Genomic DNA, 17,633 nt, shown 5'->3' on the forward strand with positions numbered 1-17,633 from the left:
CATGTGAAACAACTGTGTGTCTCTGTCCACATGTCACTGTGATGAGATTGTATGTCTGTGTCACTGAATCTGAGGATGAGTAATTGTATACATCTCAGAGTGCGTGTCTCAGAGGCACAACGCAACGGCCTCCCTCTGTGCCTCTGGCAAGTCCCCGTGACCTTCTCTTAATCAGGCAGCCCAGGGAGCAGTGCGACCCGCAGACATTGTGTTCTCGGTGAAGACCCCACCAAGGGCCGGCTACCTGGTGATGTTGTCCCATGGCACTACTGCAGCCGAACCGACCAGCCTGGACCCGGTGCACAGCTTCTCTCAGGAGGCGGTGAACGCGGGTAGGGTCCTGTACCTGCACTCCCACCCTGAGGCCTGGAGTGACGCCTTCTCCCTGGATGTGGCCTCAGGCCTGGGTGCTCCCCTCAAGGATGTCTATGTAGAACTGGAGGTGCTGCCTGCTGCCATCCCACTGGAGGCCCAGAACTTTAGTGTCCCCGAGGGTGGCACCCGCACTCTGGCCCCTCCACTGCTCCGCATCACTGGGTCCTACTTCCCCACGCTGCCAGGCCTTGACCTGCAGGTTCTAGAACCACCCCAACATGGGGCCCTGCGAAGAGAGGAAGGCCCTCAAGACCGGACCCTCAGCATCTTCTCCTGGAAAGAGGTATGCTGTCACGGAGGCCCCAGAGGTGCAGCTCAGATCTGGGGGCAGAGTGGGAGAGCCCTAGAGACACCCAGTTTAGGTATATGTACAGAGAAGAGGCAGGGAGCCCACTTTATAGAGCACCTCTGCTTTAGGTGCCTGAGCTCATTCCTTCTTCACTGGACAGATAGAAATTACTATCCCCATTTCCTTCACTCCTTCATTCCTTCACTCTGGAAGAAAGGTTTGTCCCCTACCTGCAGAAACTGAAGCTCTGAGGCTCTCCTTTGCACAGGGGCAGAGCACAAAGGGTGCTTGGCCTGACCTCCACCCCTGGGGCCTGCCTGCAGGTGGAACAGCAGCTGATCCGCTATGTGCATGATGGGAGTGAGACACGGAAAGACAGCTTCGTCCTAGTGGCTAATGCCTCAGAGTCGGACCGCCAGAGCCATCCCGTGGCCTTCATCGTCACCATCCTGCCTGTCAATGACCAACCCCCCATTCTCACCACAAACACAGGCCTGCAGGTAAGAGCATTCTAGGACTGCCTCCCACCTCCCTTCCTGGAGAGAGACCCAGCACACCACACACCCCTCTGAGCCTCAGCTTCCTCCTCCTTGAAATAGGGACACTGCTACATGCCCCACTAGTTTGTTGGCAAGAGAGAAAAGCTATTGTCCTGAAAATAGAACACAGGTGTGATGCTTTGTTCTTGGACACTTATAAATATAGTAGGCAGCCTCATGAATGGTCAGGCTTGGCCTTGCTCTTCTCTTCAACAGGAGATTTTTTTCTGTGGTTCAGGACCAGAACTCCTGGAGAAAGTTCTTTCAAGCTCTTAAGGGTAGACTCCAGGTGGGGAGCATTAAGCTCCCTACTTCCAGCCCCAGTAAGTGAAGGCTACAGCTTGGATCCCCAAGCCCCTGTCCCTTACACCACTGCACAGCAGTGGTACCCCCATTCAGCAGAGGTGGAAGTTGAAGCCCAGATAGGTGACAAAACTTCTTTACGTTAACAAAAGTGGTTACTGTTGGAACAGAAAGGGCGTGGCTTGACCAAGGCCACCCATCAAGATAGTGGATGGCCAGGGCCTTGAATACTAACTTCTAGGATGTGGATATAGGTCAGCAAGAGCTGTGGAAGTCTTCCCAAGAGGGCTGACAGCTGTCTGTGATGTGAGCACTGAGCATTTTTGTGGTATAGGATGTACCTCTGGAGAGCAGCCCAGTGGCGGGCAGGCTAGCAGAAGTTGAGGTAGAGGCTAAGGGCTGCACTAGGACCAAAGGCAGGTGGTGCTAGGTGGCAGCTTAGCCACAAGGTGGTGCTGTCCACTGTTTTCCTGCTGAGAGCTTCTATACATTGTGTCCTTTCTTCTAGAGCTCCCACCAGGGTCAGCCTGGCGTTGGGGGAAGGAGCCCAGGAATCCCAGAGGGCATGGTTCTCCGGGTATGAGAGCCCCTGCCCAATATTGTTCACAATCTGCTGACACAGCAGGACATGTAACAGGACTCTGAGTACAGGAATCCTGCCCTGCTGGCAGTAGAGAGGCCCGAGGGGGTTCCCCTTCAGTCTGAGCATGGGGAAGGGCTACCTGCACCCAGGCACCCCTCACTCACCTTCTTGGGGCTTGTGATTGCCCTCATTCCAGTGCTGCTTCAGTGCTGAAGATGGTGGCCAGCCATCAGCCTCTCCAGCTCTCTGCCTCATCCACTCCCTCACCTAGAAGGGGAGCCCATTTCTAAGTATCCTAGGCAGGCAAAAATCACCACTCCCATAGTGTGCCCAGCCTGTGTCCAGGCTCACGACGAAGGGTCTGAGGGAGGTTCCTGCCCTGCCAGTGAGACAGAACCAGATCAGCAGAGCCGTTGGTCAGGTTTGAGGATATCTGAGGGCTGAGAAGCCTGTGAGAGTAAGAGCTGGGAGCTTTCTGAGATAGGGGGACATGAGCTATCCTTGAGGGACAGTAAGGATTAGGACAGATGGGAGCAGGGAGCCTGGGAATGGGGGCCCCGGGGTAATAGAGAAAGGTGAATGGGGTGAGGCCCTTTGTGCAGGAGAGCCCAGAATGGCACGGGCCTCGATGCCATCCATGGGGGCAGAACCTTTACCGGCCTGTGTCCCCAGATGTGGGAGGGGACCACTGTGCCCATCCCTACAACAGCCCTTAGGGGCACAGACAGCGACTCAGAGCCCAAGGACCTGATCTACACCATCGAGCAGCCCAGCAATGGACAGGTAGTGCTGCAGACGGCGCTGGGCACTGAGGTTCACAGCTTCACACAGGCCCAGCTGGACAGTGGGCTCGTGTCGTTCTCACACAGAGGTGAGTGCTGAGAGGTGGGGACGCCCTGAGAATGAGGTGTCACCATGAACCAGTGAGACCCAACTCCACTCATCCTTAGGAGCCCTGGATGGAGGCTTTCACTTCAGCCTCTCTGATGGAGAGCACACTTCCCCTGGACATTTCTTCCGTGTGACAGCCCAGAAGCAGCTGCTGCTCTCACTGGAAGGCAGCCAGACGCTGACCGTCTGCCCAGGTGGGTCTGCCAAGTATGGGTGACACACATGAGTCAAGCTGCTTCTCCAGCAGTCACAGGCCTTGCCCTGGCTCCTGGTCAAAAGTTGACAGGCCTCTTTTGCCTCTCACAGGGTCTGTCCAGCCACTCAGCAGCCAGAGCCTGAGAGCCAGCTCCAGCACAGGCACTGACCCCCACCACCTGTTTTACTGGGTGGTGCGGGGTCCCCAGCTTGGCCGGCTGTTCCACGCCCTCACTGAGGAGGCCCTGGTGAACTTCACTCAGGCTGAGGTAAGGGCCCAACTCTCTACAGCCACAGCTCAGATAGATACAGTTTCAGGTGCCTACTCTGCCATGGACACACTCACAGACATGGGTACCAGCTCCATCATTGTTGGCAGCAGACACACCCTGGGCCCCACATGGTCCAGGCTGCATGTCCTGCCCTCTAGGAGCCACCAGGCTGGTAGGGCAAATGGGGTTTAGTGTTCCATGGTGAGGGAGAAGGATGCAGGAGGTCAGGGTGACAGGGGTCCAGAGCAAAGGTCAGGTCCTGGGGTTTGGCTTCCAGAAGCTAGCTGCGGTTGGGCCCTAGGGGCTAGAAAGGTTACAGTGCATGGGGGACACTAGTATACCCGTGGCTGGTGAGGGGCAATGCTTGGCTAAGGGGGTAGAGTTTGAGGTGAAGGCAGCTGTTGGACCTGTGGACGGAGGTATGAGCCTGAGGCTTAGGTCAAGAACCAACGAGAAGCAGAGCAGGTCCTAGGAGCATGTGAGTGGACAGAAGGCAGCTGAGTAGATCGATCTCAGAGTGAGACTTCCATCTATCTATCACAGCAGCTTCTGGGCTTAGCTAACCCAGAGCACACCGGAGGCCACCAGTAAACTCTCAGACCTTCCTGAGATCACAGAGCTCTGTGCTAAGTGGACCACCGCCAGGAGCCTTCACTTAACGCCCCTTCTATATGCTGGAGGTGCTCTCCCCAAAGGCAGAGTGAGTGGAGAGCTTTTAGGCCTCAGGAAAGGAGGTGGCTTATATGGGGGTAGGAAAATGTTTCCTAAGTCTCTCACATCAACATCACCTGGGCCTGGGTTCTCTGTTCTCCCAGAGCCCTGGCTTCTGCTATGGCCTCCTTGCTGCCCACTTCCTACAATGAAATATTCAGCAGGATGGTGGTTGCAGCAGCTGTGCACCCTGAGTCCCAGGGAGCCTTTGACATCGGATGCCCAGGAAGGAGGAGGGAACGGAACCAAGCCTTCAGAGCCCCTCCCTTACCCTACAGTGCTTCCTCCAAACCCCAGCAATCTGCAGGACCAGGTTGAATGACCACCAGGAGGCAGGCTGACAGTGCCACACAGGGAAGCTGGGAAAAGACTGCATGGCAGAGACCAGTCCCACCTTGGTGAAGCAGGCAGGACACGACTGGGTGGTGTCTGACATCACCACTGCTCCACAATACTCTGAGCTGGGTGGGGCAAAGAACAAGTGTCCTCATTTTGCAGATGCGGAAACTAAGGCTCACAGAGGTCAGGTGACTTCAGAGCACATGGCTAGAAAGAGACAAAGCCAGAACTATGCCTTCTGATTGTTATGGAAGTGAAGACTATGCCTGGTGTTCAGACAGCCCTAGCTGAACCGGAATTCTTTCACCAGAGGACATTGCTTGCTCTCAGATCTCAAAGACTTCTCGCCACCTTGCTTGCGATTTGCCCTGCCCTCAACCAGACCCCTCTCACCCACAGATGCTCCCATACCCAGGCATCCAGCCTCCCACCCCCACTCCCAGAGAGTCTCCATTTCCTTCCTGCTCACCCTTCAGCCTGGGCCAAAGGTTACAACTGGCAGTCCTTGTAGGGCACATCTGGCCCACAGATGTGTTTTACCTGGCCTGCATAATGTATTTAATATTTTTAAATTAATGGTCAACATACAACCTTTAATTTGTGGTCACCAAAAAACCCAATTTCTAGTTTCTGAAAAGGCCTGTGCTACCTCTTATGTCAATCAGATGAGAAGCCGCCTCTACCACCCCTTTCGACAGATCTGTGCTCGCCTTTTAGAATGTGCTCCCCAGTTCACCAGTCTCCCTCACCAGTCAGTTTCCATCTTACTATTGCGCAAGTCCTGTTTTTCTGAGAAAAGGAAAATAGTTCTGTGTCTCCTAAAAGGGGAAAACAAAAGATAAGCCAAGAGGACACACTTGGGTCAGAAAGGGAAAGGAACTTATTTTTTTATGGAAGTGAAGACTATGCCTCGTGTTCCGACAACCTTAGCTAAACTGGAGTTGCTGGTGGGAGGAGTGGTTAGAGGTGAGGTCACAGGGGTAACAGGATCACAACCGGTCTCTATGGTCAAATGGTGGGCTATTGCACTATCTGAGCAAGTGACATAACCCTACTTTTCAAAGGCTCACTGTGGCTTTTGTGTTAAGAACAATTTATACGGGGAGGGGAGCAGGGACCAGCTGGGCCGCAGTTAGGAGGCTATAGCAATAATCCAGGCCAGAGATGATGGGATGTGGGAGGAGGGCAGTCAGGGATAATGCCAAAATTTGGTTTGAGCCACTGGGGGAACAGAGCTGCTGTCTGTCCCACACAGTGAGAGGACAGAGAGGTAGGCAGGTCAGGAGTCCACATGACACATGTGGAGTTTGAGATGGCCATTATACATCCACACGGAGTTGTCAAGAAAGCAGGTGGATATGAGAGGCTGGGGTTCAGGAAAGAGCAATCCAGACAGGAAATATAAATACGGTGGTCATCTGCATTACTGACATTGAGGACTAATGAGAGAGCACATGGGGTGCACCTGTAGATGGAGAAGAGTTTCAAGGTCAAGCTATAGACGTTAAGGAGAAGAGAAAGGACCAACAAGAGAATCTGTGAAGAAGCAACTAGTAAGGCAGAAAACTAAGACAGCAGGCCATCCTAGAAACAAGGTTGCATAGAGCAAAGGATGCTTACGTGATAAATGCTGCTGGGCAGGTGAGATGAGTCTTAAGAACCAACCACTGGATCTAACAACACGGAAGCCACTGGTCCCCCTGGCCAGAACAGGAGCAAAGCCTAGGTGGAGTGTGCCTAGGGCAGCATGAGGGCTATCTTTTTTTTTTTTTTTTTTTTTTTTTTTTTTTGAGTTTTGCTGCAAAGAACAGCAAGAGGTAGGGTGGGGGAGTGGCGGATGTTGGTGGGAAAAGTCAAGAGTTTTTTCTTTAAGACAGAAGAATAGCATGGTTGCATAACGATGGAAATGAACTATTTGGGGGGAAATTGATGCTATAGGAGAAATAAGACAGTAAAAGTGCCTTTCCTAAGCAAGAGGGGCAGGAATCAGTGCAAAGAGGGGGCACTTCTGTTGAGAGAAGCACAAGCAGAGTATTCCTTTCCCCAGAGACTCAGAGAGATTTGCCCAGCACGGCAGAACCCAGATTTGACACAAGCATCTGGCTGCAGAGCCCGGCTCTTCACTGCCACATGACTGCCTAGTGGTGACCCATTGAGACAGTGAGGGAGGGTGAGGGTAACAGACATAGAAGTGGTCACAGCCAGGAGAGCCTGGAGTGAGGCTGGTCAAGCGAGGGTGGAACCGGAGTGCCCAGTGCTGGTCCCAGCCTGGGAGGGGGCTTCTGGGCACAGGTCTAGACCTCCCTCTCATCCTAGTGATGGGGTCTCCCTGCAGGTGTATGCTGAGAATGTTCTCTATGAGCACAAGATGCCCTCCGAGCCCTTCTGGGAGGCCCATGATGCCCTGGAGCTACGGCTGGCTTCGCCCCCTGCCCCTGATGTGACTGCTACCCTTGCTGTGACTGTGTCTTTTGAGGCTGCCTGTCCCCGGCACCCCAGCCGCCTCTGGAAGAACAAAGGTGAATAGCATGATGGGCTGGCAAAATTAGGGAGACATTGAGAAAGACCCAGAGAGGTAGGGACACAAAGCCTAGATCAGCCTCCAGGACCCAGGAAGTTATAGGGAGGACAGGCAGGTAGAGAGGCTTTGAGGTCAGAGAGGACACATGGTCCTTGTCCTCCCAGGAACTCTGAGCCCCATCATAGGATACCTAGTCTGAGGAGGGAGGCAAACCTTGCTTTGGGGGCCCTGGTCTAAGGGTCCATGGCTCTTCCCTCAGTGGACTTGACCTTCATAGCCTGTGTTCCACCCCCAGGTCTCTGGGTCCCTGAAGGCCAGCGCACCAAGATCACCAGAGCTGCCCTCGATGCCTCCAATCTCCTAGCCAGCGTTCCATCGCCCCAGCGCCCAGAGTACGATGTGCTTTTCCAGATTACGCAGTTCCCCACCAGGGGGCAGCTGCTAGTATCCGAGGAGCCCCTCCATGCTGGGCAGCCCCACTTCCTGCAGTCGGAGCTGGCTGCAGGGCAGCTGGTATATGCCCATGGTGGTGGGGGCACTCAGCCAGATGGCTTCCGCTTCCGTGCTCACCTCCAGGGGCCGGCAGGGGCCTCTTTGACGGGACCCCAAACGTCAGAGGCCTTCGCCATCATAGTGCGGGATGTGAATGAACGGCCACCTCAGCCACAGGCCTCCATCCCACTCCGGCTCACCCGAGGCTCCCGCGGCTCCATCTCCCGGGCCCAGCTGAGTGTGGTGGACCCAGACTCAGCTCCTGGGGAGATTGAGTATAAAGTGCAGCGAGCACCCCACAATGGCTTCCTGAGCCTGGCAGGGGCTATTGCAGGACCTGTGAGCCGCTTCACACAGGCTGACGTGGATGCAGGGCGGCTAGCCTTCGTGGCCAATGGGAGCAGTGTGGCAGGTATCCTCCAGCTGACTGTATCTGATGGGGTCAGTCCACCCCTGCCCATGTCCTTAACTGTGGACGTCTTGCCATCTACCATTGAGGTGCAGCTGCAGGCACCCCTAGAGGTGCCCCAAGCTTTAGGGCGTTCTTCACTGAGTCGGCAGCAGCTCCAGGTGGTTTCAGACAGGAAAGAGCCAGATGCTGCATACCGCCTCACCCAGGGGCCCCAGTACGGGCATCTCCTGGTGGGTGGACAGCCAGCCACAGCCTTCAGTCAGGTCCAGGTAGACCAAGGTGAGGTGGTCTTTGTTTTCACCAACTTCTCCTCCTCCCGTGACCACTTCAGTGTCTTGGCACTGGCCAGGGGTGCCAATGCATCAGCCACAGTGAACATCACCGTAAAGGCTCTGCTGCATGTGCGGGCAGGTGGGCCATGGCCCCAGGGTGCCACCCTGCGCCTGGACTCCACTGTTCTAGATGCGGGTGAGTTGGCCAATCACACAGGCAGTATGCCCCGTTTCCGGCTCCTGGCAGGACCCCGACATGGCCGTGTAGTTTGTGTGCCCCAGGCCAGGATGGAGTCCAGGGGCAGCCAGCTTGTGGAGCAGTTCACCCAACAGGACCTTGAGGATGGAAGGCTGGGACTGGAGGTAGGCAGGCCAAAGGGTAGGTCCCCTGGCCCTGCAGGCGACAGTCTCATTCTGGAGCTGTGGGCAAAGGGCGTTCCGCCTGCCGTGGCCTCTTTGGACTTTGCCACTGAGCCTTATGATGCAGCCCGGACCTACAGCGTGGCCCTGCTCAGTCTACCTGAAGTTGCTCGAACAGAAACAGGAAGGCCGGGGAGCAGCACCCCCACAGGCAAGCCAGAGCTGAGGGCCTCCAGTCCTGTGCCCACCGTGGCCAGGGGGAACTTCCTAGGCTTCCTCGAGGCCAACATGTTCAGCATCATCATCCCCGTGTGCCTGGTTCTCCTGCTCCTGGCACTCATCTTGCCCCTGCTCTTCTATCTGCACAAACGCAACAAGACAGGCAAACACAACGTCCAGGTGCTGGCTGCCAAGCCCCGCAATGGTCTAGCCAGCGACACAGAGACTTTCCGCAAGGTTGAGCCAGGCCAGGCCATCCCTCTAACAGCTGTGTCAGGCCAAGGGCCCCCGCTGGGGGGCCATCCTGACCCAGAGCTGCTGCAATTCTGCCGGACACCCAACCCTGCTCTCAAAAATGGCCAGTACTGGGTGTGAGGCCTGGCCTGCACCCAGACACTGATCAGGCCAGGGACAGACTTGTTCAGGCCCCGGCCCCTCTGCCCCCATGCCCTGGTGCTGTCTGAGTGTCCCCAGAGACAGAGAGACCTGAGGACATCAGGTGTAGAGGATGCTGGGAGGAGGTTCCAGGGGTCCAGGACAGAGTGGAGTCAAGAGCTAGAATCTCCCCAGCTCCCTCCGTGCAGGAGAACTGCAAGGGGTCAAGGGCAGAGGCAGGCTAGGAGTCAGTCCCCTGCCCTGGAGCTAGTTTGGGTTATCAAAACCAGAGCAACCACCTACATGGGTCAGAACTCTGGGTCCTGGGTCTGTGACCTTGGATGAGTCACACCTGACCCAGGCTGCTAAGAGGGCAAGGAAAAAAAAGGGGAGGGGGGCTTATAGGGGTTCTTGAGTGTTCCCTCCAAGTCAGACCTCCCCTTGTCTCTACCCCAGGGTTGAGAGAAAAAACTTTTCCCCCTAGTCTTTCAGGGAAATGGTGTTCCCTGGAGCAGAGAGCAGGAGGAGAGAGACCCTCCAGCCTCAGAAGGCATAAGCCAGTAGAATAATATGTTCTGTGCAAAGTGAGTGGGTGGGGTACTCTGGGGATAGGTTTATTTAAGGGGGATTACAAGGAAGCTATTTAACATGGTGCTGAGCTAGCCAGGACTGATGGAACCCCTGGGGGTGTGGGATGGAGGATGGTCTGAGGCCAGTTCATTCCCACCTCGATGGGTTGAGGGCTAAGCAAGTGCAAGCATGGGTCTGTGGCCCTACAGCAGTCTGAGGCCACAGGCACTATAGAGTCTGTGCTCCCCTGAGGACTGGGGGACAGGTTGTTGGGAGCACTTGGCTCCATGAGGCCTTTATAAACGGTTCTGGAGGTTCTGGACAGCTGTGTGTTGTTTGTCTGACCATGCCCTGGGCCCTGTCCATAGCAGCCTGCACTACCCTGGGCAGGCCATCCCACTGGGCCTCGGTCAGCAGAGTAAACAGGGCCACATAAGCCCTGAACTTCCACTACATGGGCCCTTCCAAATCTCGGTCCCCTCTTTGTAGGATGGAACCAGAGCCCTTTGGTTTAGTAGATGTAGGCTGAGCCCTCTCCAAGGAGCTTAAAGAAAAAAAGGAAACCAAGAGACACTCAGAGTCCCAGCCCTAGATTTCTTAGCCTGAGTTTTGGCCTCCATAGCCCAATCCCTCCCCACTTACCTCTCAAAAGGTTGGAGCAGCAAAGGTGAGGAGAGTGAGGGTGATATGGGGACCCCAAGGCTGGACTCTGGTACTGAGCAGACGGCTAAGGCACCACCGCTCACAGGTACCTCCCCTTGGCTCCCTGAAAATTTTCACAAGGACAATTTCTACTGGTCTTTACCCTTCCAATAAGATGACCAAGGGGCTACTTCTCAAAGCAAGAATAAGCAGCAAGGATTCTGAAAAGCCGGCTGTCCCTGTGTGTGGCCCAAGCAGCTGTCATTTGGTTATGGGTGAGACTGAGACACGGGATCTCCAGACAGCCCTCTATAAGTTACTGAGGAGCTACCACCCTCTGGCCCTTTCCCCATTGAGGGTCTCCCAGGGTCGGGGGCAATGGACACAGATTCTGGGTTACTCAAGGCCCTAGAAGTCAAGTCAAAATTCTCAGAAGAATCATGAGAAGTGTCTTGAGTTCTGGGGGAAAGATAGGGAAGGGCAGGGGCCTGAGCACAGCCAGACTGGATGGAGAGCCCCAGCCAGCTGACCTGTGTCTGGGGATCAGAGTCGCCTCTCTTTTGTGTGCCTCAACATCTGTAATATCTAACCCAGGAACTAGAGCAAGAGAGGAGATCACTTCCTCCCCACTGGCTGCCCCTGGGGCAGCCCTCTCTGTGATGCCCTTCACACCTTAGCATCCATCCAGCCTCCTAGATCTCTGCTCTCTCAGAAATTCCGGCAGGACACCCGGAATTTTGGTGTACCACTGCTGCAAGGGCCCTCAGAGGACCACGGGGAGACTGAGAGTCAGAGAGGGCAGCAGGTTCTCTAGAGTCACACACAGCAAGGCAGCAGTAGAGCAGATCAGACCTCTAGGGCCAGCCAGCTCTTATTGCCACACTGAAAAGCCTGCTCCCAACAGTGGCCAGGGCCCATGGGTGGGGACCCCACAGAGATTGCTCCACACCTGAAGCTCACAATCCCAGCCTGACTTCCTTTCATAAATCCTGTCTCTTCAGCACCCTCCAGGCCAGTCTCACAGAGGGCCCTGCCAAGGGTGTTTCCGCACCACACCCCATGCTCTGCCATGCCCTTCCCAAGAGCCCAGGACTGGATCCTCAGGGCCCTGATATCCAGAGCCAGTCTCTACCCAGGGCAACCAGCTTCCTTGGAAATGTAAGCCAAGACGAGGGTGATAGACCCACCAGGTAGGACCTAGCTTCAGCTTAGATTTCCCCCAGAGGACTGACGCTACCCTTTCTGTCACACAGGCTGGCCTACCCTTCCCCCAGTGAGCTGGCACAGATTGACACTACTCCTGATTCTCTAAGATGCTACTGGACAATGGTCTGGCATTATGCTAGCAGCTCTGCCAGAATCTTGCAAACTTCAGCTTAAGAGAGTTGCTATCCACTTTGCAAAATAACTGACCAAACCTTCTGTTCAGGAGTCAGCTCTCTTTCGAGGCACTGAAGATAGAAGCCAATCTGTACACAGGTGATCAGGAATGTCTGGGAACCTCTCACCCTCTCTCTCACGCACACACACATACACACACACACACACAATGTGCACTTGTGCGAACAGCTGAGCACCTTCAGATATATGTGCACACACAAACTTTAGGGATATATATATGCTCCTTGTCTGTGGCCTTCCCACAGTCCCAGGAGCTGTCCACATTAAGCCAAGGGCCAAGATGTCCTGACCATCCAGGGACCCAAGCTGATATCAGCAGAGCTGGGAAGTGTCCCACAGGGTGAGAGATGGTAGTAGAGGATGTATAGGGAATAGGGAAGGGGGTGTCACAGAGGCCTCAATTCCAGGTCCCCAGCTTGGAAGTCCTGTCTACCCCTCTCTTCATTCTAGAAGCTGGCCTGTTAAGTAGAGTTTCTATGGCAGCTGTAAAATCCACAGAGCTGGAACCATCATCCTCCAATGCAAAGCAGGAGAAATAGTCCCCACCACCACCACCTCTCTTAACCAATGGGAACTGCCAGGAGTGCTGGCATCTTCCTCTGAGACCTAAAGATTCCAAATCTTAAAAGGATGAGGATACCCGGGCAGCCCCTCAGAGTTCTCTGGTTAGGTCTTCCCTTCCTGGCTATAACATGTGAGGGAGGCTGGTAAGTGGGTGAAGAAGCCAGAATGGAAACCAGACTTGCCGGACTCCTCTCTCCACAGCCCCTGGCCCATCCTAGGTCCTCTCAGATAACACCATCCCTGTGTAGTTTACCACTAGGATTGGTCAGGCGTTAGCAAGGTCATTTTGCCCCAAAATTGCTGTGGGAGAAGCAGATAGGAATCTACACAGCCCTCCTTGAAGAGCCCCAGACCTGCCAATAAGTAACTACCACACTGTGATATGTATCCTAACTCAGCAGTGTGAGCTAGCTGATGATGAGAGGAAGAAGCCCAGAGTGGGAGGTCAGGTGGTTCCGTCTGCTTCCTTCTCTCCTTAGAGAGTGTTGGGCCTTTCCCTAGAAGAAGCAACCTATAGCCCCTAAAGCTGAGAATGCCCAACTTACCCCCTGGTCACATTTGCATTCTCAGTGCAATGAGGTACAGTATTTAACTGTTCTCATACAGGGCGGCAGCTCCTCAGAAGTCCCCCTGTGGCCACAAGGATAACTGGTAGACTATGTTGTGTTCCTTCACATTTTAGATGTCCTAAGAGCTCCTAAAGACAAAAGCAGCCCATGGTTAAATCAACCAGTAGAAAAGAAAGGACTTTTCTTCCCAAACACAGCCTAGCTGGGAACTGGAGGAGCTCCCCGGCTCCCAGCCTGTGAACTGACAACTCTCTTAGCTCAGAGCCAGGAGCTAATCCAAGGCTTCCTTCTAATGGCTGGTGAGATCACAAAGGGCCCAAATTTAATGAGTTGTCTAAATTTTTGCTGCTCAAAGTAGGGCGCATAGACCAACAACACCAGGAAGCTTATGGGATATGAGGAATATCAGGCCACCCAAGTTGATAAATTGCCCTCTGCATTTGAAAAAGGTCCCAGGTACCTAGAACACAACCAAATGGCAAAGTTTAAGACACAGCGACGTAAGTCCTCCCCCTCACCTCTGATTGGAGAAACTGAGCCAGAAGAATCGGGAACCAGGCCAAGATTACATGAAGGCAATGACCCAGCTGGAAAGAGGTCAGACCTCTTGACTCTGTTCCAGGGTTTCATCTTTCACTTCACAGACAATAGATGTTTACTAAACGTCTACTATTATGGACCTAACCCTGAGCTCTCTGTCCTTCTCCCCTGCACGCTTTTTAAATCCCAAATACCCCACACTTTTGGGGGGATATGGTTCTGATGTGGGGGTTCCTGTTCCAGGGGCCTCCAATGAGACAAAGAGGGAAGCAGAGAAGGGGCTGGCAGCCGGGTCTGATCCAGCACGGAGGGTCTGCAGGGAACAACTCACTCTAGCCCTTACTTCCCAAAGATGGGTCCCTGGAAAGTGCTGCAGCCCCCTATACCTTGCCTTCTGCAAGCCAGCTGGTCCTTCCTTCCTGGGTCCCGCTCTATCTCTTTGGGTCCTACCTGCAGAGAGAGGGACAAAGGAAGGTATCCAGCCAAGGTCACCAATTAATGCATCTGTCTGCCCCTTGGTGGAGCAGCAGCAGCAGCCAGCAGAGAAGAGAGAAGTTGCCCGTCAGGTTACCAGCCAGGCCTGGTCAGGAAGGAGGGAGGGGAGGGCTACCCAGACTCTCTATCCCACAGAGGGTGGGAACAAGAGAGGCTGCCACACTGACTATCCCTTCTGTCCCTCAGAACAAATGTCAGCCATGGCCTCCAGCCTGTGTGATGCCTTTGGGGTGCCAAATGCCCCTCCACTTCCAAGTCGCTAAGTCCCCGGCCCTCTGTACTAATGCTGTGTGCTTCTCCAGGGCAGTGCCAGCTTGGCCCAGGTTTAGGTGCATAGTAGATGTTCCATTAACATCTATTGCCAGAATATAGCCCCTTTCTTCCCACAGATCAAGTCTCTAACAAGGAATCTCATCCAGACCTCCTTCCTGAGTTGCTACTCTGGCTCCCCAGGGGTGCTGGCTGGGCTTCCAATCACTGCTCTGGTTCCCAGATCCCTTTCAGGACACAAGCAGACCTGACCTCAGGCCCTAAGTTTCTAAGGAGCAGGTTTAAACTGTCCTTTCCAGACTTCAGAGCTCACTTCTCTCTCTCCCTTCTCAACCATGGCTACTTCCTACCCGAGCACTCAAAGTCTATTTGCTCAGAAAACCCATGGGCTTCTGCCACTTTCACTAAATCATACATGGGAGCCCACCACAGATAGAATCAAAGTCAATTAAATGGGGCAGGGGGAGGGGACAACCCAGAGTGCCCCCACATTTGGCCTCCTTCTGCCTTATAGTCCCTCCTCGGAATCTCTTATGCAAGCTAGTCTAACCACTGCAGGGCTCATCTGATCCAACTTTTAGGGGCAAGGAGCAAAGTGGAGCCAAGGGTGTACCCACTGCTACTCCACCTGCAGGACCCTGCATGCAATCGGGGAGTGCAAAGTCCCAACCTTAGAGGATTGATTGTCACAACCACATAGCACACCTCCCAGAGGCTTGGAGCCCCTCCAGATGCCAAACACACATCTCTCAGCAGTGGGACTCTCCACACCAAGAGAGGCACTGGGTTAAGTGTGGATGGGCCAGCAATTCTGGCCAGGACAGAGACCTTCAAGAACCAGAGAAAAAGGAGCCAGGGGATGACTCTGTTGGGTCTTGTTGGGGAAGGTGGATCCTGTTCTAAAGCACTGTTGAGCAAGCAGGCAGATGAGTGAAGCTAGCAGAGCCTGGGTGCTCCTGAAGGTGGTGACTCAGGGCGAGGTAGAGAGGGGCTCCTTCTGAGTCAGCCATGGTAAGAGGTTGCCTTGTGGGTGTGGCAGTTGGGGCAGGGCCAAAAAACCCCAAGAAGATTCTAGACCTCTGCCCAATGAACTGCCCTGAGAACCTCTGAGTCTGGGGGTAAAACCCATGAACCAAAGGAAGGAGAGTAGAAATAATTACTGTCTGCCCAATGAACTTGCACAAGTCCACCCACCTATTCTAAATCAGGTGGGATAACTGGCCTCAGACAGTATGGATCTAGGCCTGAGGGAGCTTGCTGCCTGCTTTCTGCCTAGAGCCCCACCTCCTGTCTTCATTTCTGCCCCATTTCCTATCCCTACCAGCATCCATTGGACATGGCTAGCCAGAGGCCCCAGCCCAGCTCCCAGTTCTCCACCTGAATTAGGACCTGTCAAAACAGTACAACTGACTAAGACCTCTTTTTCAAAGGGTCATTTTGTGGCAAAGCTCTTAGAACAATACCAGGCACACAGTAAATGCTCAGTAAATGTTGACCATATGACTAGTGCTGTTATAATGACGGTTATTATTGAATTGCCTAGCATATAGGTCTAGCATATTTTATGTGTTTAACAAATGTTCTAAGTTGATGTTATTGTTATAATTAATTATAGCCATCACAGTGCCTGGCACATAGTAGGTGCTTAAACAAATATTCTGTCCTCCTGGAAGGCCAAATGCATCTATTCCACATTCAGAAAAGAGGACCTCAAGGCATTCTCCTTTGCTGGGTCCTGGAAGGGAAACTGAAGTTATGTAGCAAGGGGTCAAATTCTGGGTAAAAGCAGGCAGCCCCGCTCTGAACTCCCCTCCTCCACTCCCACCCCATTGATTCAGAGGACTCTCCCTGAGGTTGGGTGTGGAATGGGCAGGGACTATCTGGCCTACCTTGGAGATGAGGGCAGGGTGGGAGGAGTAGGTTCATGAAGGGCCAAAATCCAGGCTTCTTGGAGGAAAAAGCTTGGGCTGTGCCCTAAAGAATGGGGAATGCTGAGGTTAGGACAGAGTCTGACTGATGAGGAGGCTGGGCCCTGGAGCAGACGGGGCTCTAGGGATCAGGCTGGAAGAAGCTGTAAGAGGTCAGATCTGATAGGGAGTAGCCCTCAGGAATAACCGGGTGCTGGGCTGGAGGCATATTCTTCCACCACTGCTCACCTTCCGGAGCTGCCCCTTTAAGATGTAGAAATTGGAGTGAGGTGGGGAAGGGGGAGATTGTTGAGCCCCTGGGCCAGAACCCAGTTGCCCCCAGTCTGAGTAGTCTCGGTTGTCCCAACTACGCAGGGGTCACACGAGGAGCCTTAGGAGTCAGCCAGGATGGGATAGCCCTATCCCTCATACATACATACCCCACACCCCACCCAGCTGATGCCAGCCCAGCTGCACTGGGCTCCAGTGCCAGGGAGGGAGGAGGCTGCCCACTCTGCCAGCTGGGACAGCATAGCTTCCCACTAGCCAGAGAAGAACAGAGAGGGGCTCTCCAGGCCATCCTGGCCTCAAACCCAATCCTCCAGAAGGTGAGACAGGGACTGGTGCATACCCCCTACCACCCTTTCACACCCATGCCTTGCTGAGAAAGAGAGAAATCCTCCCCAGAGCAAGTCCTGGGTCCTGAGGGGGCGGGGATGATGTCAGGGTGGAAGCATGCATTTAGTCACCAGCTGCTGCAGCAGCACACACGTGCACATGCACATATATTCTTGGGACTGCCACATGCAGCTATTCATACAGGCATGTACAGACCAGAAGCCTCACACACACCCTCCCTGGAGACCTGAGACCCAACTGAACAGACATCCTGAGTCAGCTGCTCTGAGCCAGGCACTGTTCTAGCCTCTAGGAACACAGCAGTGAGCAAGACAGACAAACACCAGCTCCTCTGAAGGCTGCCTTCTAACAAATAGATACATTTAAAATCTAACTTTGCACTGAAGTATTTGCAGATGAGATTATGCTACATCTGGAGTTTTCTGGATGTGAGAGATGTGGGGGAGAAAGTATTGGCCCAGGGTTGATAATTATTGAAGCTGAGGTATGGCACATGGGGGTTCACTATATTGTATTAGTTTCTCTACTGTTGTGTATATTTGAAACTTTCCAAAACAAAAAATTAAATACATACATGCATATAATTGGCAGTTGGTAGGTAATAAGTAAAATGAAGATAAATAAGGCAGGGTACAGGGACAGGGGACCGGGCCTAGAAAGGCTCCTTAAATTGGATGGTCAGAGAAGACTTCCACAAGGAAATGACATTTAAGCAAAGACCTAAATTAACTCAGGTGTGAACCACACAGACATCTAGGAGGAAAAACATTTAGACAGAAGGGAGAGCAAGTGCAAAGGCCCTGGGATGAGAGCATGCTTGGCCTATGTGAGTCCAAGGTGAAATCAGAGAGAAGCCTTCTGGTCTGTGATAGAAGTTTGGAATCTATC

General features: G+C 53.7%; 1 protein-coding gene across 1 annotated transcript in view; it reads left to right on the plus strand.

Moving 5' to 3' along the window:
• CSPG4 (chondroitin sulfate proteoglycan 4) overlaps positions 1-10,040 on the plus strand; it is a 35,671-nt gene extending 25,631 nt beyond the window's left edge. The window contains exons 4-10 of the mRNA XM_016144097.2: positions 176-658; positions 988-1,164; positions 2,762-2,960; positions 3,040-3,174; positions 3,287-3,444; positions 6,833-7,016; positions 7,314-10,040. Of these exons, the coding sequence (XP_015999583.2) occupies positions 176-658; positions 988-1,164; positions 2,762-2,960; positions 3,040-3,174; positions 3,287-3,444; positions 6,833-7,016; positions 7,314-9,148 (3,171 nt within the window). The 3' untranslated portion in view covers positions 9,149-10,040. The remainder of the gene's footprint in view (positions 1-175; positions 659-987; positions 1,165-2,761; positions 2,961-3,039; positions 3,175-3,286; positions 3,445-6,832; positions 7,017-7,313) is intronic.
• Positions 10,041-17,633: the final 7,593 nt, after the last annotated feature.

Source organism: Rousettus aegyptiacus, unplaced genomic scaffold (assembly GCF_014176215.1).
Source record: "Rousettus aegyptiacus isolate mRouAeg1 unplaced genomic scaffold, mRouAeg1.p scaffold_m13_p_3, whole genome shotgun sequence".
In the NCBI taxonomy this organism is placed as follows: domain Eukaryota; kingdom Metazoa; phylum Chordata; class Mammalia; order Chiroptera; family Pteropodidae; genus Rousettus; species Rousettus aegyptiacus.